This window comes from Camellia sinensis, chromosome 3 (assembly GCF_055761805.1).
Source record: "Camellia sinensis isolate YWXY chromosome 3, ASM5576180v1, whole genome shotgun sequence".
Lineage (NCBI taxonomy): Eukaryota > Viridiplantae > Streptophyta > Magnoliopsida > Ericales > Theaceae > Camellia > Camellia sinensis.
Window position 1 is genome coordinate 187,895,453 of NC_138963.1, and position 21,218 is coordinate 187,916,670.

The following is a 21,218-nucleotide window of genomic DNA, read 5'->3' on the forward strand; positions in this document are numbered from 1 at the left end:
AATCTCATATGAAACATATGTTATTTTTCATCAATAAAGGTTCTTTTTACTGATAAAAAAATATTTGTATTGCCGACAAAACTTGTTAAATTGATACACAAAATAACTTTCCCCTTGCACAAATCTAACAAAAAGGAAAAAGAAAAAAACTGTTCCGTTGAATTTGAGGTTTTTTTTACTCTTATATTTAATTTGGGATGAGATTTCAAATTGGTGATAAGTATTAGAGGGGAAAAAAACAAAGAACTAGATAGAGGCGAAGTTGAAGGCAATTAGATTTGACTGTGCTTTTGTTTTGTTTTGTTTTGTTTTGTTTTGTTTTTTATTTTTTTTATTTTTTTTGTGGCTATTTTAAGAAGAGCACACATCATGGTCCTCCATCTCACATGAATGGTGTACGACCTTTGTTTCGTGGTGTACGACCTTTGTTTCGTGTGGAAGCGGGATAGTGAATTTAATTAATAATCCTCTTATGAAATAATTATAAAAACACTATAATAAATATTTTACGAGACTAGTACTGAATTTGGAAAATGATGAATTGATCTCAAAGCTATAAATCTAAATTTATCATAAAGTTTTAGTTTGTTAACAAACCATATATGTATATGCTTATGTTAGGATTTTTTTTATATAGTTGGTGTAACCCTTATTCAATCGCAGTTTAATTTCCATTTCCATGCTACGGTTTGATTGAATAAGATAAACATGAAATTTATTCTGCCGTAAGAAAAAAAAACAAAAAAGAGAAAAATGGGTTGCCTTTTTTCTGTAGATACGTCACTCTGTATTTGTCCAGACACAGGTTTCATATTTCCTCTCTCATGCTTACTGCAAAGTAATTACGGACTCCCTCCACTTTTCCCTCTCCTCACCCAAAAAAGCAATCACTCTCTCTCTCTCCTCTGAGGGGAAAACAGTGGATGCTGTTACAGAGGGAACAAAGTTTACCGGCTACAACCGGTAAACCTACCCTTAGTTAACCGGAAGAAAGAGACATAATTAGGGCACAAGAGAGAGAGTAGTGTTTGGAAGTAAAGACCCATCTTTTTATTTTTTTTTGGCAGAAGGGTAATTCATGTCCACACCCTCCTCTTCCTCTTATCTTTTCTTCTGATCAACCTACTTTGATCATATCTTTATTTAATATAACTATATCTATACTTTCATATATTACATCGTTGAGCTCTCTCTCTCTCTCTCTAACTCTATATATAATATATATAATTATATATATATATATTTATATGTAAAAATTCAGACTTATATCGACGGCGACGGTGGTTGGTGGGTGGTCGATCTGCTGGGACTCGCTGCGGATGTAGATCTCTGTCAGGAGTGAGAGAGAAAGAGAGAGAAAATGGAATTTGAAGAGAACGAAGACCAGGAAGAGGAAATCGGGATTCAGGTGCCGCCGGTGTTGAATTACGAGGCGGTGCTGGGAAACTCCGGGAGGCCGAAAATGGGGATGAGTGGTGCCGGAGGAGAGGGGTTGTCTCCGGTTGCGGCGGCCGTGAGGAAAGTCGGCGGGAGCTACAGGTACAGAGAGTGCCTGAAGAACCACGCTGTGGGGATCGGCGGCCACGCCGTCGACGGTTGTGGAGAATTTTTACCGGCGGGAGATGAAGGAACCCTAGACGCCCTAAAATGCGCGGCCTGCAATTGCCACCGCAACTTCCACCGCAAAGAGGGCGACGGAGAGGGCTTCCACCACCAACAACAGCTCCATCATCCTCACCACCACCCCCAATTCTCCCCTTACTATCGCACCGCCCACCCGGCCGGGTACCTCCACGTCACGCCGCCGCCGCATCAACGGCCTCTAGCGCTGCCATCGACTTCCCGGGAAGATGAAGATATGTCGAATCCAAGCAGTAGCGGCGGTGGTGGTAGCGGCGGTGGGTCGAAAAAGCGGTTCAGAACAAAATTTACACAGGAACAGAAGGATAAGATGCTGGTGTTGGCGGAGAACTTGGGGTGGCGCATCCAGAAGCAAGATGAGGCTTCGGTGCAGCAGTTCTGCGCCGAGACTGGTGTGAAAAGGCATGTTCTCAAGGTGTGGATGCACAACAATAAGCATACTCTCGGTAAAAAACCCTAATCTCTCTCTCTTCCTACTTCACTCATCGCTGTGTGTTGTTCTTATCATCAACATTACCATCACCATCACCATCAAGAAGGAGATGGAGAAAATTTAATGTGGGACATTGGAGGTGACAAGTGAATTGAAATGTGGACCGGGAGAAGAATTAATTTCAAACTGTGTCTTCAAATTTTCTGAGTTTTATTATTAGGGTTCTTAATTAGTCTTTTTCTGCTTTTTTGATCTTGAATTGATGAATTTAACTTGTGTTTCTCTTTGTAGTGTTGTTGAATCAATGAGTGTACTACTACGACCCTCTTCGAACTAATTAAGGCACATCTGATCGTACTCTACCCTCTTTTTTCTCTTTATTTAAGCACATCTCTAGTGTAATATGCAGATTGAAAACCTAGTTTTTTTACATATCTCATCTTAATTTCCCATTTTGTTCAGTTCATCATATCTTGGTAGTCTATTAAACTTTTTTTTTTTTTTTAATTAATGGGTTTTAAGTAAATTGTAAGTTTGTATATTATGATGATCTTATCGTGAAGGAAAAAAGGAGAGAGATTGAATTCAATTCCAAGTCGATTCAGACGTGTATGACATGCAAAGCTTTATTTTCAAGGTTCACTCACATCTGTCACCCTCTCCTCCATCTTCTCTCTCTCTCTCTCTCTCTCATATTTATTTCTTTTCAACCTCCATTTTCGTCTGCATTGGAGAGACTCTTTGAGCTTAGAAATATGGAGGCATATATACAAAGCTTGAAGTTGTGGACATATGGGCATAGAAGAGGAGAGGGATGGATCAGAAAATGAGAGTACTAGTCATAAACTCATCACTGCTTCACATCCATTGTTCACGCTCATACATACCTCGTCCTCCATTAAATGCTCTTTTCTCTCTGTCTCTCTGTGGTGAGTATGTGTATGTGTACTCGTCTGCTACACTACACCGATTGGGTTTTTCAATCTTTTGTTTTCCTTCCTTTATTTTGAATTTCTTCATTTCACTTTTTTTTTTTTTTTTTGAAATTTTAAATGTAATCGTAGTAGTACTTTAAGCTTTGAATGTCGAGAGGAAACAGACAAAGCTTTGCATGATCTTTTTGGCACAGCTCAGTTTGCAGTGCTGCACTTCACAGAGTTCTGCTGCTCACATTAATGGTGTTTATATATATGGTTTGGGTTTTTGTCATTTTTTTTCTTCCTATTTTAACATGTAAAGATTATGGAGGATGTATTTTTTTATAAAGGGTTAATTATTCTCTTAATTATTGATTACTATCAGTTTATTTTTTACAATCATACATTTAAACTTTCTTAACTATAAAATGACATTACTTTGAGGCCTTCAAAGTTTTACATCTGGATGAGATATATATTTTAACAAAAATGATTGATCGCTTTAATAAAAAAGTTTTAATGAACTCTAATGGGGTTGGCCTCAATATGATCTGGTGTTTTGATTTTTTTTTTTTTTCATCATATCATTAGAGTTCAATTAGAGATTCAAAATCAGAAGAGGTATTACTGCTCATATTTTAAATTTAAAAGTTTAACAATAATGATAAAGAGTTCTAATTTTAAAGTTTTAAAAAAAAGTCTAATGATGTGACAAGAGAAGGAAAAAAAAAAGTCACACATATCACAATCACATTATGTGTAGGTCCTACTCCTTGTTACATCATTCGTACTCTCTTTAAAACTCTAAAATTAGAGTTATGAGGGAAGTTTAAATGTGTAATTTTGAAATTTATAAGGGTGATATTTCAGTTGAGGAACTGTCAGTGTATTTTACTCTATTTTTAATATTATGTGTTTGAAAGTCAAACAATACATCCATTAATAACTAAATATAAAACTTTAGAATGACTTGCTTAGAAATAAATTATAATAAACTGACACATTTTAGGTTTTGCTCCTTTGAGTATGGTGTCTGATCTTAATTAATGAAGAAATGTTATGTATCATCGATTTTTTATTATCCTTTTGTATCACTATTTACATAGATATCCTACTAATTAACTACCTTGTTTGAAGATAATAATTAAGCAATTAATAAAAATAAATGATATTTTATCATATACTCCGATCATATAAAAGGATGAATAAATAGAGACACATAGTTGGAATGATTTAGCTGATCGTGATACTTTTGCACTCGCCTCTCTTTATTAATGTTTTGTACCTTGAACTTTGCTCTTATACCAATAAAATTTTTTTTTCGCTGGTAAAAAAAAAAAAAAAGAGCAGCCTTTTTAATTAATTAATACATGTGTTGGAGGGAGGGAATCAAGAGGCCATAATACCTCAAAAGAATTTAGAAATTCTATTTTATATATTTTTACACAACATAGCATATGTAAAATAGAATTTCTAAATAAACAATTAAACTCAATCTTGCACCACAAATTTTTTTAAAAACTCACTTTGTATAAGATTTATCCCCCAAAATTTAATGTCGTTTGCAATGACCCCTAAAAACTCAATCAAAGCTTATACTAAAAAATGAATTAATCTTCAATTCAAATAAACAAGGAATGTAGTCTCCTCGATGGGCATAAAATCACGTTAAACAAAAAGCCAATAATGTGGTTCTTATATTTTTTAAAATAGACTTGTAAAATTTTATAAACCCTAGCACAATGAGCAATATTCAAATTTTTATGCGTGTAAATATTTATATAAACTTGTGACAAGTGGGATGATCTCTTAATTTTAATTTGGTGAATTGAACTATATCAGATAATATTTCAATTACTATTTAAATCATTAAAATCTTATCTGATCACTTTTGCACGCCTTTCTTCTATCCACCCATCGAGATCTCGCCTAGTTCATCAATACATGTGATTTGCATATAATTGCTTATTATTGAAATTTATTAAAAATGAGTCCAATATAACATTTATATAAGATTATATGTGGACAAATAAATAATTAAATATGTAAACTTCTACCATAAATGTACTTTGGAGAAAAAGAGCACATAAAATTCACATAGAGTTGCAAAAATATGTGCTTGAATCAAATTCACGAACAAGGATTCCCGTCCTCAAATATTCTTGTCCTTCTGTTCCAAATCACTTACAACTATTGGACTATATGAGAATCTCAATATTTGAAAATCCCAAGATATATCCAATGATTTTGAATGATTTAGGACACAGGATCAAGAATATTTGAGAACAGGAGATTCTTAGGCCAAATTCACATACCAGAGAGAGAGAGAGAGAGAGAGAGAGAGAGAGGAGCAAGTGGGGAAGAGGTCGAATGTTGGAGAAAGAGAAGAATAGTGAGGAAGTTGTCTGGAAAAATGATCACAAGCTCCCTCTTGTGTTAGTGTTGGCCTTTATTCTGTTCCGGTTTGGAACATGTGGGCTCTCCCTCTCTCTCCATTCTTACTTCAGACAAATCAATTCATCAACTCCACAGACACGACATATTACAGCTATTACCATACATATACATATATATGGAATACACATGTATGTGTGGTTGTCTACCATACCAAAACTTGTTACCTATCCACATCTCAACAATATTATTAAGCTCTTTTTGGTTGTTGCCTTCCATTATTGCCAGAAATTATTATATGAGTCAGGAAGATTATGTGGTCGCGTATTCATTCAATTGTATTATTTTATTAAAATATATATTTAAAAAATTCAAATTTAAAAATTTGATCATTATAAGAAAATAAATTTTTAATTTAAATTTAAATTTTATTTATTTATTTTCAATCTAAACTACTTGCTTATTTTCATTAAGTAAAATTGATGAAAAAATAGATATTGTAGACATTTTGTGTACTTGTATTGAGTTTAATGACTAAAATATTATTTTTTTTCATAGGTTTTATTTAACGAAAATAGACAAATGGTTTAGATTGAAAATAAAGTAAAATTTAAGATTTAAATTGATAAAATTAAAAATTCATCATTTATTTTATTATAAGGAACAAATTGTAGGACTTTTGTTTTGTAATTGTCCTATCTTATTTATGTATCATTTCTTTGTTTATAGAGCCATATAAATTTTTAAGCCTTTGTTATTGGTTGGGTTCACCATCAATATGCAATTCTCAAAACACATAATAATTACTCATCACCAGCACAATTCACTCTTACATAATTGAATTTGTGACAAATCAAAAAATGGGACATAACATGTCATTTTATTATGGATACATTTATAAAATTTAAATTATGAGTTTCAGTCTATTTTTCATTTTTCATTAAGAAAAAAATGTATAAAAAAAATCTCGATTAGTGAAGTTACTGATTCTGTAATCAGTCATTTCTGCAACTGAGAGATTTTCGATTGTAATAACAACGAAAAATTACAAATCAATAGTAATTTCATAATATTTATAAATTTATATAAAAAAACTATAATTTTAATTATTAAAATTGACAAAAAAAAATCGTTAATTTAAAATTATTTTTGAAAATATGATTTGCAATTTTCCTTAATAACAACAATGGAGCCCGTTAAGATCAAAAGTTACATGTGACATGTGCACATTACTAGGGATGAACATGGTCCAGATTGGGAGAAAACCAGGACTAATCTATTATCTACGGTTCCTGAAAAATTAGAACCAATCCAATCCGTTTAAAGAGTGGAACCAATCTGAACCAATCCGAATCAATCCGTTTAAACATGTATTGAATCGATTTAGGATCACGGATTCACATAATTAAATAATTAAAAATATATATAACATTTAAAGCAAACAACGTCCTTTGTGTGTGTCTATTTGTGTGTTACTGTTAAGTAATAACTTAACCACCATTCTGATGCTGGGAATTGATAAGATTATGCATAATTCCTTGGTGATGTATTTGTTTTCTATCAAATTATCTAATATTGATGATAAATCAGTTTGCTGCCGAATGAGCTAGATGGCTCATCAATGGATGGTTTTAGTGTGATGAATGCTTTTGTCAATATAAAATACATATATACATAGTATATGGTTAACTTATTGCAATATATTTATATTTATTTTTCTCAGGTTACTTCAGGAATGAGTCCAGCTTTCAATCTTTATGGATGCACTTTAATTGGTAACATGCAGACTAAGGGATGGTTTGGGATAATCTAAATAAATGTACTTTTTGATTTTTTATGAAATATGGGTTGGGTTTGAAGTGATGTGGTAGAGAGGTGATGTGACTTAAATAAAATGATGTGATTTAAATAGAATAATGACTTTTTGACTTTTTTAGGATACCCCAAACAAGGCCTAAGTTTTCTACCTTTTGTCTTAATTCCTTAACACAATGAATAACACTATACCAGAAATCAAAGAAAAAACATATACTGTATATGATATAAATATAGATTATTTCTAGACGGTCTGGATCGATTTTAATCCGGAACCATGGGGTTCAATTCAGAACCGATCCGTGACCTACGTGTTGGGATATACCTCCTTATTGGAGTGTGGGACCCAATTGATTTGTTAAAGAGTTTCAATTTGGCTTAGTTTAGGTATAATATATTTTTATATATTATATTTAAGGAGACCCAATCTAATTTGGTAACAATTAAGTTTGATTACAAAACCCTAGATTCACAATATAATTTTTGGGTGTATTATTTTTCCCATGTGATAGATCTAGCGGCAGCAACAAATTTGTTACGGCAACTGTGCTTAGTGTATAACTCTAACTTGTTGGGTTTTTCAATTAAGTACTGATTGTTGCTCTGGGTTTTTGATTGGGTCAATCAAGTATTGATGCCTTGGTTTGGTGCTCTACTTTGAAGCGGCTGATTCGTTTTTCGGTGTTGATTTGGTTCGTTATTTTGGATCTTCTACAACTCTGGTTCTGAAGATTTTGGTTCTTCTATTTGGTGAGGTCTTTCCTCTTTGTTTATTTGTGATTATTTGGAATTCACCTAGGGTGATTTTGTGAGACCATTAGTGTCTCGTTTGTAATCGTTTGGAACTTATTTGGTTGATAGTGGAATCGGATTTCGATCCCGTGGACGTACCTCACATTGAGGGAACCACGTAAAATTCTTGTGTTGCCTTTGATTTAATTTTTCCGCATTAATTTTTATTCCCATTAATTGATTTACTTGTGGGGAATCACATCGATTTTCCCTAACAACTGGTATCAGAGCATACGGTTTATTTGGGTTTAATTATTTGTGTAAATCAATGGAGGGGAATGTGGGTCGTATGTCTAGCTTCAATGGAAGTAATTGGGTAACTTGGAAAACTAAAATGGAGGACCTATTATTTTGTAAAGATTTATATGGACCCATTGAGGGTGATTCTGGCAAACCCGAGGGTATGAAAGATGATGAATGGAATAGGCTTAATCGAAAAGCCGTTGGTGTTATTCGTCAATGGATTGATGACAGTGTGTTTCATCATGTTGCTACTGAAACTTCAGCACATGATTTATGGAAAAAATTAGAGGGCCTTTATGATAGGAAATCAGCCACAAATAAAGCTTTTCTGTTTCGTAAGTTGGTTAATTTAAAATATAAAGAGGGCAGCCCTATTCCGGAACATCTGAATGAAATAAAGAGTATTGTTAACCAACTTGCTTCTATGAAAATTGTTTTTGATGATGAGTTGCAGGCTTTGATGCTACTTAGTTCTTTGCCCGAAAGTTGGGAGACTTTGGTTGTGACCGTCAGTAATTCAGCGCCCGATGGAGTTGTCACAATGGGCCAAGTCACTAGTAGCCTGTTGAATGAAGAAACTAGAAGAAAATCAGCGGGTTCCTCTCATTCGGAAGCATTCGTTGTGAGAGGCCGAAGCAAAACAAGGGGGAGAAGTAAGACTCCTCATGGTCGTGATCAAAGCCGTGACAAATCAAAAGATGGTTCTTTTTCAAAGAAAGACATTGAGTGCTATTATTGCCATGAGAAAGGGCACATGAAGCGAGAATGCCGAAAGCTCAAGAATAAGGAGAAAAGGCGTGACAAAAGTGTGGACAAGAAGCAAGAAGACACAACGGCAGTTACTACCAATGGTGATCTCATGGTCGTTTGTGAAGATGATTGTATCAATTTTGTGGGCCAAGAAAGCAATTGGGTGATTGATTCCGGTGCTTCTTTTCATATGACTTCTCGAGTTGATTTCTTCACTACCTACACTGCAGGAGATTATGGTTCTGTTCGAATGGGTAATGAAGGTTTGTCCAAGATTATTGGTATGGGTGATGTTTGCTTGGAAACAAATTTGGGCTGCAAGTTATTGCTTAAAGATGTGAGGCATGTTCCCGACATTCGCCTCAATTTGATCTCTACTGGGAAGCTAGATGATGAAGGCTTCAACAACAAATTTGGTGATGGAATATGGAAGCTCACAAAAGGTTCCTTGGTGGTGGCTAAGTGCAAGAAGACTCATACACTTTATTCGATGCAAGGAAAAATTTGTAAAGGTGTTGTCAATGCACTTCAAGATGATACTTCTACCGAATTGTGGCACAAGCGGCTTGGCCACATGAGTGAAAAGGGGCTGCAAGTTTTGTTCAAGAAAGAGCTTCTACCCGGCTTGAAAGGTACACATCTTAAAACTTGTATTCATTGTTTGGCGGGTAAACAACATAAAGTTTCTTTTCATAAAAATGTTGTTTCTAGAAAAGAAAATGTTTTGGAGTTGATTCATTCTGATGTTTGTGGTCCTTTAAAAGTTAGAACACATGGTGGTGCACTTTATTTTGTTACTTTCATTGATGATTATTCAAGGAAAGTTTGGGCTTTTTTACTAAAAACTAAAGATCAAGTTCTAGAAGTATTTAAGCATTTTCAGGCCATGGTTGAAAGAGAAACAGGGCAGAAATTGAAGTGCATCCGATCAGACAATGGTGGTGAATACATTGGGCCATTTGATGAGTATTGTCGTAGCCAAGGTATTCGGCATCAAAAGACAGTTAAGAAGACTCCTCAACAAAATGGAGTTGCCGAGAGGATGAACCGCACCATTGTGGAAAGAACAAGGTGTTTGCTTTCACAAGCTAAATTGCCAAGATCCTTTTGGGGTGAGGCATTGAAGACAGCGGTTGACGTGATCAATTTGTCACCCTCCTATCCTTTGAATGGTGATGTTCCAGAAAGAGTTTGGACTGGTAAAGATGTATCTTATGAGCACTTGAGAGTGTTTGGTTGCCGAACCTTTGTTCATATTCCAAAAGACGAGAGGTCCAAGCTTGATAGCAAGTCAAGACAATGTATTTTTCTTGGCTATGGGCGTGATGAATTCGGGTATAGATTGTGGGATCCGGTCGACAAGAAAGTCATTCGAAGCCGTGATGTTGTGTTTCTTGAAGACCAAACAATTGAAGACTTTGGCAAAGGTGATCAACCGGAGCCAAAAACTAGTGATCTCATTGACATGGATCTATCTCCTTCATCTTCAGTTGATGATGAAAATGGGGGAGATGTGCAGCCACCTATTGAAGAGTTAGAGGATGATGCTAATCCTAATGAACTTGAGCCAGAAATTGAGGAAGAGCATCCAACTCAAGAATCGCCACCACAACTTGAGTTAAGAAAATCTACAAGGGACCGACAACCTTCAAGAAAGTATCCTCCCAATGAATTTGTGTTGATTTCTGATCAAGGGGAGCCGGAGAGCTACCAAGAAGCAATTGAGCATGCAAAGAAAGGTGATTGGAAAAAGGCCATGGAAGAGGAGATGAATTCCTTAGTTGAAAATCATACTTATGATTTAGTGAAGTTGCCTAAGGGGAGGAAAATTCTGAAAAATAAGTGGGTTTTCAAATTGAAGAATGATGGCAAGAATCTGAGGTACAAGGCACGTCTTGTTGTGAAAGGCTTTGGGCAAAAGAAAGGTATTGATTTTGATGAAATTTTCTCACCGGTTGTAAAGATGTCTTCTATTCGGGTTGTACTTGGTATGGCTGCAAGTATGAACCTTGAAGTTGAGCAACTGGATGTGAAGACCGCATTTCTTCATGGTGACCTTGAAGAAGAAATTTACATGGAGCAACCGGAAGGATTTGTGGAAAAAGGGAAAGAGAAATTTGTTTGCAAATTGAAGAAAAGTTTGTATGGCCTCAAGCAAGCCCCGCGGCAATGGTACAAAAAATTTGACTCTTTCATGATGAATAATGGTTTTTCCAAAACCACTTCGGACCATTGTGTGTTTGTGAAAAATTTTCCAGATGGTAAATTTATTATTCTTTTGCTTTATGTTGATGACATGTTAATTGTGGGTCAAGATTCTACCATGATAAACAGGTTGAAATTGGAGTTGAGCAAGTCTTTTGCTATGAAAGATTTGGGGCCGGCAAAGCAAATTCTTGGTATGAAAATTGTTCGTGATCGCAAAGAGGGGCTGATTTGGTTGTCTCAAGAAAGCTACATTGAGAAAGTTCTTGAGAGGTTCAATATGGATAAAGCGAAGCCGGTTGGTTGTCCACTTGCGGGTCATTTCAAGCTTAGTTCGAATCAATGTCCTACAAGTGAGAAAGACAAGGAAGAGATGCAGAAAGTTCCTTATGCTTCAGCAGTTGGTTCTTTGATGTACGCCATGGTTTGTACAAGGCCGGATATTGCTCACGCAGTTGGTGTGGTGAGTCGGTTTCTCTCTAATCCGGGCAAAGAACATTGGGCAGCGGTAAAATGGATTCTAAGGTATCTTCGAGGGACTTCGAAGGTGTGTTTGTGTTTTGGGGATGGTAAGCCGATGCTTGATGGGTTCACAGATTCTGACATGGCTGGTGATGTTGATTCTCGGAAATCTACTTCGGGGTATTTGATGACTTTTGCAGGGGGAGCTGTGGCATGGCAATCTAAATTACAAAAATGTGTTGCTCTCTCAACTACCGAAGCTGAATTTATTGCTATTACAGAAGCTTGCAAAGAAGAGTTATGGCTGAAGAAATTTTTGCAAGAGTTGGGTTTGAAGCAAGAAAAGTATGTGCTTTATTGTGATAGTCAAAGTGCTATTCACTTGAGTAAAAATTCTACCTTTCATTCGAGATCGAAACACATTGATGTGAGATACCATTGGATTCGTGATGTGTTAGATTCGAAATTGTTACAACTCGAAAAGGTTCACACAGATGATAATATTTCAGACATGTTGACAAAGACTTTGCCGAGGGACAAACATTTGAAGTGTAGAACTTTGGCGGGTATAGTTGATATCTCCACCTAAGTCGGTAAGGGGAGAATTGTTGGGATATACCTCCTTATTGGAGTGTGGGACCCAATTGATTTGTTAAAGAGTTTCAATTTGGCTTAGTTTAGGTATAATATATTTTTATATATTATATTTAAGGAGACCCAATCTAATTTAGTAACAATTAAGTTTGATTACAAAACCCTAGATTCACAATATAATTTTTGGGTGTATTATTTTTCCCATGTGATAGATCTAGCGGCAGCAACAAATTTGTTACGGCAACTGTGCTTAGTGTATAACTCTAACTTGTTGGGTTTTTCAATTAAGTACTGATTGTTGCTCTGGGTTTTTGATTGGGTCAATCAAGTATTGATGCCTTGGTTTGGTGCTCTATTTTGAAGCGGCTGATTCGTTTTTCGGTGTTGATTTGGTTCGTTATTTTGGATCTTCTACAACTCTGGTTCTGAAGATTTTGGTTCTTCTATTTGGTGAGGTCTTTCTCTTTGTTTATTTGTGATTATTTGGAATTCACCTAGGGTGATTTTGTGAGACCATTAGTGTCTCGTTTGTAATCGTTTGGAACTTATTTGGTTGATAGTGGAATCGGATTTCGATCCCGTGGACGTACCTCACATTGAGGGAACCACGTAAAATTCTTGTGTTGCCTTTGATTTAATTTTTCCGCATTAATTTTTATTCCCATTAATTGATTTACTTGTGGGGAATCACATCGATTTTCCCTAACACTACGGATTTTGAAATTTCCAATCCGGAACCGAACCACGGATTCAAAAAATCAATCCAAATCTATCGGATTGGACTGGACCGGATCGGATTACGGATTTTACAAATTCTTAGCTCAGCCCTACACATTACATGCACATTTTTCTTCTATTTTGATAACAGAACGAGATATAAAGGTTATATTGAAAATTTTTAAAAGATGAATGAGGTACATTGTATTTTTTTTTTAATTTGAGAAGATAAAATAAAAAACTGTGATAGTTGAGAGAATAAAATGTAATTTTCCCTATAAATTATATTATTTCTCTCTTCTCTGTCATTTCTTTTTCTTTATTTTTTTATTTATTTATTTTTTTCCCCTTAGTGTCTACATCTTAGTGTAATTTCATCCTCATTTTTGCATTATTAATAATGCTATGCATGGAAAAATTCTCACACTATGGGGTAATGAAAACTAAACTGTTTGTACAACATTGGTATTGACATCAAAACCAAATTGCTTGAATATTAACTGTTTGGTTATAAAATAAAAAATACTAATTATTTTCATATGATTATCTTTTTCTGGACATAAACACTTTATATACTATTTATTTGGTCAAGCTAATTTTAAAATTATCAAGTCCACAGATGAACTAGGAAACATATTTATATTGGAGATCATTTTTACAGAGTTGTTTGGCAATAGGCTAATTTAACCAAAAAATCATTAAAAATGTCAAAAAGTCAAATATTTCTTCTCATTCTCTTTACTTTCTGCCCCCCTCCCCTTTTTTTTTAGAATGCCAAATTATCAAATACTAGAGATTTTCCTGATCGTTAACTTTAGAGTCCAATGATTAGTCGACGTGCACGCAAGATGACCCAACACCCAATTATCAACAAAATATATTTTTATATATATATATTGTTTTCCCCTCATATTTTAACAAAAAAAAAAAACTAAAATAAAAAAGCGCTCAAACCATCATTTGAATTAATAAAAACAAATCTTAATGAACAAAACCCATCAAATTTTAAACAAGTTTCAACCCAACCAAAAAATTAAGCCCAATGGATCCAACCATAAACATTGAAAATTTCCCTCGAATCAGTTTTGGGCCCAAGCTAGGCTTGGCCCAACTTCTAAATCATTCTAATACAAAATTGGCCCGTCTCAAGACTGCATCCACTGTTGGATCAAGGCTGCCAGTAAAGCCCTTAGCCCATTACCTTGATTGATATTGCTATTTCGCATTAGCTTACCCTAGTCGTACTCAATTAAGATACAACTTAATGCCCTCAAATTTGACAACTGTAGCAAAAGGGTCCATTGCCCAATTTATATTTGGCAAAAAATTTAAATTAAATTAAATTTATTATTATTATTTGGATCTTATAAAAAGCAGCAGCCTAAGGTAGGAGTCATAATTTCACAGCTCACTTTTAAAAACTGTAATGAGAATAAACCACTTCTTAACAACTCACTAACACTATATAATATTACTTTGTATTTTAGATTGTATTTGAATTTTGGATTTGAGAGAGATTTGTGACGGAAAAGAAAAAAGAAATGTGACAAATTTAACTTATAGTTTAAAATAATTCCAATTACACGAAATTGAATCACATAATCAAATAAAATTTTCTTACATGAGGTGAGACTCATTAAATTCATGTATCCTTTGATCTGTGCACTTAAATATATATATACATATATTATTGATATATTCCTTCTCTTTTATTTATTTTTTCTTTACAAAAATCCTTTTGAAATTGAAATCTAATATCACGAGTTCTCAAAATGAGCCCAATTCGATTTCCGAGTAGTGAAACGAGGCAACATGGCCATAATCTACCATTTTTAGTACCCAAATGTTGTTATTGTCACACACTAAAATATTGGTGTTACACATTTTCACATTTTTTTTGACACTCTCCTCCATCTCTCTTTCTTAATTGTTGTGTCAATAAGTTCATATTTACAATTTTGGATTTAGACTAATTTTCAACAAATATATCCAATTTCTTGCAAAATCATAAGCACAAAACTTTGCCACTAATAAAAGTCAAACTTAATATTTTATGTATATATATATATATAAAATTTATCCCATGATTTGTTCAACACTAAAATCAATCAACAAACGTAGTAGCTAATATTCTTTTTCTCACATTCCAACATCAAAGTTGGTATTATTCCAACATTTCTGGCATGCTATAGTGACACATTCTCTACTTTGGAATTTATAGGATATGGAGTCATGATCAAGATGCATAATTCCTACCTATCTCTTCAAGGTTCTTCTTTTTAGTCGGTTCATAGGACCGGAGTTATAAATAAATAAATAAAAATTCTTTTGTACATGCACATTCAAACCCCACACTTTTCCATCCATTTACATGTTATATTTCTATCAATTTGGGACCATAAAAACATCAACATAATATATTCACAACGAACTAATATTGAGTATAACGATGATATCACTAAGTAATAAAAGATCGTAAATGTGATTAAGTATATATCTATCATTTGTCTTCAACTAATTCAATCAGGTAGTTCTCGCAATCTCAGCTTGAGATCTCACATTAATTAGTAATATTATTATATAATCTTACCACTATACCTAATATTTAGGGTACTAAATCATTCATTGGCCTGAGACCTCATCCAAGAGCTTATACCTTCTCACCTTATTCCTAAACACTTGTTTAGTGATGATTCCACCATTATTTGATATCTCCTCTGACTTTGTCCTCCTCAGCCTCTCCTCCACACCACCACCACCACCACCTGTGGTGGTCCTTTTCCGGGCTGCCGCCACTGACGGTGATCCCTCCGGTAACCTTTGTTTCTTGATGGGGCTGCTGACTTGCAACTGCAAATTATTTTTATGACCCTTTTTTAGGCCTCCATGATTGTCATTCTTTTTCCTCTTCTTGATCACACGAGTGTCTTCGCTGTTCAAATGGTTTTGTGTTTTCTCGGCTGTGTCTTCTTTTTGATCACTCAGGCACCAATTGCATACCCTATAAGATTCGGCTTTTGGGTACAGGTTGCTACAGTACCTGAAGAATTAGATTGTTGAAAAGACTATATATATATATATATAGATAGATAGATTTATAGATGAAACTTGAAACCCAGATGATAAAAACCAAGAAAAAAAATTTGATGATCATGATTTGGATTAATCCATTGAACCCAATAAGAAATGGTTATTAGGGTACCTGTGTTGAGATCTGGATTGGCAAACTTTGCACTTGAAGAGCTCATAAGACAGACCATAATCTCCACACATGCAACACTCAATACTAGGCTGTTGTGGTGGTGCAATACCTGCCTTGCTGCTTGTCATCTTGTACCACCATCACCATGTAGAGAAAGAGAGAGAGAGAGATGTGTATATGGTTTGGCCGTCCGCCACGAAACAAAAAAAATAGAACAATCTTGGATGGTGTTTTAAGAAAAATTTTACTATATACTAAAAAAAAAAAAAAACCAATTAAAATGAGGGTAAGATTTGAATTTACAATGGGTCCGTTTGGGAAGAGCTTTTATAGGTTTTTTTGGTTGTTTTAGCTACAAAAGATAAAATAGGTTATTTTAACTACAAAAAACAAAACATCACATGCAATCCATAATCATTACACTCTTCTGTCACAAAAAAAGTCAAAAGTCAAAAAGCTCTTCCCAAATCAAACTTTTTAGCCTAGGCTAAAATTGTCAAAAAAACTAAAAAATCAAAAAGCCAACACACTTCCCAAACGGAGGCAATATAGATTTTAAATGATGAAAATATTTTAAATTTTAAACATTTCTCTAAGTAGATATTTTAAGGCATAGATTAACATAGGTATCATTTTCGGTGTGGCGTGTATGATAAGTACCTAATATAATATATTAATACATAAAAAAAAAATTATTGAGAAATAGTTGCCAAAAGGGAATTCCATGAGTGTGGTGGGGCGCCGACAACAACATTCTTTACTAGGTAAATTATTAGAAAATTTTGTGTTGTCTGAGAAAGGAAGAAGATGAAGAAAAAGTCATATAGTACAAAGAAAATAAATAAATGATAAAAAGATGTTAATGGAATTTGTAGGCAAAAATTTGAGAATCAATAATGTTAAGTGCACAAAATAAAAACACAAAATATGTACATAAATGAATCGTGTCATTAAAATTTATTTTGATTGTGACGTGGAATATTATATTTAAAATAAATTAAATTAGATATTATATTATATATATATTCTGTGTTTTAATTCTGTACACTGAACGTTATTATTTTACAAAAGTATATGAAAGAAAGAAAGGGGTCGAGAGGAATTTGTACACGTACTTCACGCAGAGATCCCGGGGAAAAGAGAAGTGAGGAACACAAGGTGCGGCTCTAATCTAGTTGTCCTAATCTAATCATAAATCTTATTATTTGTAAAAACTCTTAATTAAATAGTCATATATATATATTAAAATTGTGAAATTAGCTAGATTCCATCTTTATCTAGATTAAGGATGTACATGAATCTACACAGAGGTCGAGCACCAAAAAATATCTAACGTAAGTGTATTGTGTGTTCAATTAATGATATTTTTTAATTTTTTTAAAATTATTTCTAATTTTTTGTCATGTAATAATTAGTTGACGGAGCATTGATTATCTCCTAATCCCAACTATTTTAAAAGAAACATTCAAATTATTAGTTGTAGGAAGAAGCTTTTAGAGGAGTATATATGCGAGTTATATTTTTCTAATACTGACTTTGGGCAAGCCGTGCAAGCAACAGTTTTCGACCTAATTTGAAAAATGATTAAATTTTATTTTATTTTATAATAAAATGTCAGTTATTATACTTCCTCATTAAAAAAAAAATATGTATATATATTGAAATTGATGAAATTATACCTTTCATCAGCTATGTTATAAAAAAAAATATTTAAATGTATTTAATTAATAAATTAAATTAAGCAAGCTTGATTAGTAATTTGTATCAAAAAATAAAAGAATGGTAGAATGGTGATTTTTATTTATTTTTTTGTCCCCTTGATGGGTAGAATGATGATATCTAAGGAATACTTTATTATAATTTCTTCACTGTTTATTTGATAATCCAACTTGGATTCTTTTGGTCATTAATCTCATTGTAAACTTCACTACACATTAAGTAAACTTTTAATAACTATATATAAAAGTAATCTTTTTTGTGAGCACCGCTATACATTATAAAATTAGAAAAAATTATACATACTTTTTCTTTTGTACAAAATGGAGCAAGCTTGAATTAGTGAATGTTGGGTTGGGTTGGGTTGGGTTGGTTTTTTTTGGCTAAATTAGTTACAAAAAGATAAAATAGACTAAAAAGTCAATAAGACAAAATGTCATATCTAAATTATAATCATTTCATTTTTTCTCTCATAAATAAATAAAAATAAAAATAAAAAAGCTAAGAAAGCCAACTCAAATAAATTTTTTAGCTACATTAAAAAAAAAAAAAAACAAATTTTGTAGTCGAGACTAAAATAACTAAAAAAATTAAAAATCCAACCCAACCCAACTTGCCTAAGCTGGAAGTTTTTCTCTTGAAGCTTTGCCTTTTATCCTGTACTGTCACTGATTGTGAGTGCATGCATTTTGTCATCTACCCAGCGACCTCACAAGAAGTAAATATTTATTAGTAATGTTACAATGATTTTTTTAATATCCCATACCATTTGGTTTTATCATATCATTTATCAAAATTGTACTGGTTAAACAGATCTATACCATTCTGTTATCAATTCAAATAATAATATATTATAATAAACTAAATATGAGCAACATATCCCTCACCAACACTTCCCAACCGACGGTCCAATTAAAGACTTGTTTGTCAAAGCCCATATGATTGTAAGTACGATAAAATTGAGTAATGAAATTATTAGTGTAATAATATTAAGTTAAAAATATAAAATAAATTACGTAAAATATTGTTCCAATGACGTAAATATCATTTTTTTTATTTTACTAATAAAATAAAATAAAATAAAATAAAATGTTATTTGTGAACCTTTATGAGAGAGAGACAGGGAGGAGGTCCTACCAAATTTAGTTGTTTTAACTAGCTACTGACTTTCTTTAAAAAAAACTAGCTACAAATTTTAAAATTTATGCCAAATTTAACTGTAGGGATGGGTAACCTAACCTAATCAATTCTTAGAATTTGAGGAAGAAGAAGAAGAATAAAAAGGAGTACAACCTAAACCAACAGCTGAAAGAGATATATATTAAAGATAAATTGTATTTCTCTCCCTCCAATAATAAATAAATTATAAATAACCCCACATTTTTTATACAATTACACCAGGCTCTTTTAAAATAGAAATTTCATAACAGTGAGTCAAATTTTAAAAAATGATCTCATTATTTTTTGGACTGACATTTATTTAATTGTTCATTCATTATCACTCTATTCAAATATAATTTACATCTAAATACTCAAAAAAAAAAAAACTCATATTTATGTTTGAGAGGATGATGGTAATTAGATAAATTCAGTAGACAAGAGAAAAAGATAATTGTGTAATTTGATATTACACAATTTAAACACAAAATATATAAAGCTAATAGGGAGAATTACATGTTAGTGGGTTGCCGATTTTTTTTTTTTGTATAAAAAGGTGAAAAAGTTTATAATTAATAATTATCAGATTGACTTAAATTTTTTCATGAATGATATATGTTGAGATCTCTATAAAATGAATAATTTTTTTTAACTACAAAATGAACGGTTCTTTTTTTTCTTATATATATATAACATGAACGGTTCAAATCTTTAAAATGGAACTCGTAGTTGGCTCTACAGGTCACTCAAGTTCTCTCATATTGAAATTTCTATATAAAAGAAGCCCAACCCAACAATTAAAATCATAAATTTTTTCACCCTTTTATTAAAACAATTATAATGAGTGATGTTAGAGACTCCAAGATAATATAATAATGAGTGATCCTAGAAACCTCAAAAATTTATTAAAATTTTTACCAAATGTCTCACATGTGTGTGGGACCCACACAATATGGGTCTCATGTGGCTCTCACACCTATGTGAAACATTTTGTAAAACTTTTCGTAAAATTTTTGAAATCTCTAATATTTTTGTATAATAATTTCATCATCTCCATTAACACCATAAACACTCTATTTGTTTTGACATAAAATATTTTTATCCAAAATATTTCTCATTTTCAATTGTTTGGTTAAACAAGTACGGAAAATATTTTTTAAAGAACATATTTTTACATCATTTTTTTCAAAAATGACTTGCTTTTAAAAGTCTTGCAAAGTCAATTTTTACAAGGTTTTGTTTCCAGTTTATTTAAAACACTTTTCAAAAAAAAATTATTTTCTTATTTTGAGTTTTTTTTTTTTTTTTTTACTGATTTTTTTAATATTTTAAGTATTTTTTTAATTTTTAAATGCACCTAACATAAATACATTTAAAAAATATAATTTTTATGAAAATTTTTTTAAAAAAATTCACTAAACACTAAAAATACACAAAAAAATATATATAAAAATTCAATATATTTTTTATATTTTTTATGTATTTATTAATTTTCTAAAATATTTTTTCACAAATATTTTACTTTTTAAATACATCTAAGTAAAGTATATCTAAAAAAGTAAAAAAAAATACTTAAAATTTTAAAAATATTCACTAAAAATTTTAAAAAAAAAACTCAAAAAACAAAAACTTAATTTTCAACAAACTAAATTTAGAAAACTGAAACGAAATATACTGAAATTTTTTTAAATATATATCTTAACTCACTAAAAAACCATAAATAAAATATTTCAAGTGTCAATCAAACATCAACAAAAAATTTATATAAAATATTTTATGTCAAAACAAACAAAATCTAAATTGCTGTTATTAGTTAAAAAAATTGGATAAATTCAATGTTTGTTTTGAACGGCTCTTCAAATTCAAAAGTTTGGAAACCTCCGTCTCCGTCTCCGTCTCTGGTGGGGACACATGTAGTAGATTGCTATACACAACTTACAACCCACGCATTCTAACAGATTAATAAATGATTTTATATAGTTGACATTTTTTTATTTTTTTATTTTTTTTTTAAATTACAGCATCTTTTTATTTTTTTTATATGTTTTTTCATAAAAAATCCAAAAAATACACACTTAACCCACACATCATTTTTATTTTTGTATTTAAAATATAATAAATAAATAAAAGCTAACCCACATCATCTAAAATTATGAAAATTTGTTCCATTTTTCTAATA

At 32.3% G+C, this 21,218-nt stretch overlaps 1 protein-coding gene and 1 long non-coding RNA gene across 3 annotated transcripts; one reads left to right on the top strand and one right to left on the bottom strand.

Moving 5' to 3' along the window:
* The first annotated feature begins 849 nt into the window (after positions 1-849).
* Positions 850-3,359, top strand: LOC114280224 (zinc-finger homeodomain protein 2-like). Of its 2 annotated transcripts, none has more exons than XM_082921703.1 (2): positions 850-2,087; positions 2,638-3,359. In XM_082921703.1, exons 1-2 carry the CDS (start codon positions 1,361-1,363, stop codon positions 2,655-2,657), a joined length of 747 nt encoding a protein of 248 aa, XP_082777829.1. In that variant the 5' UTR covers positions 850-1,360; the 3' UTR covers positions 2,658-3,359. The 2 variants fall into 2 exon arrangements, with proteins under 2 accessions (XP_082777829.1, XP_082777830.1); XM_082921704.1 differs by lacking the exon at positions 2,638-3,359 and adding an exon at positions 2,366-2,506.
* Positions 3,360-15,400: 12,041 nt separating this feature from the next.
* LOC114280163 (uncharacterized) lies at positions 15,401-19,871 on the bottom strand. Its single transcript, XR_014365011.1, has 2 exons — positions 16,166-19,871; positions 15,401-16,003 (listed from the first exon to the last, which is right to left on the bottom strand). It is a non-coding gene; the product is annotated as an uncharacterized LOC114280163 (long non-coding RNA).
* Between the last annotated feature and the right edge of the window lie 1,347 nt (positions 19,872-21,218).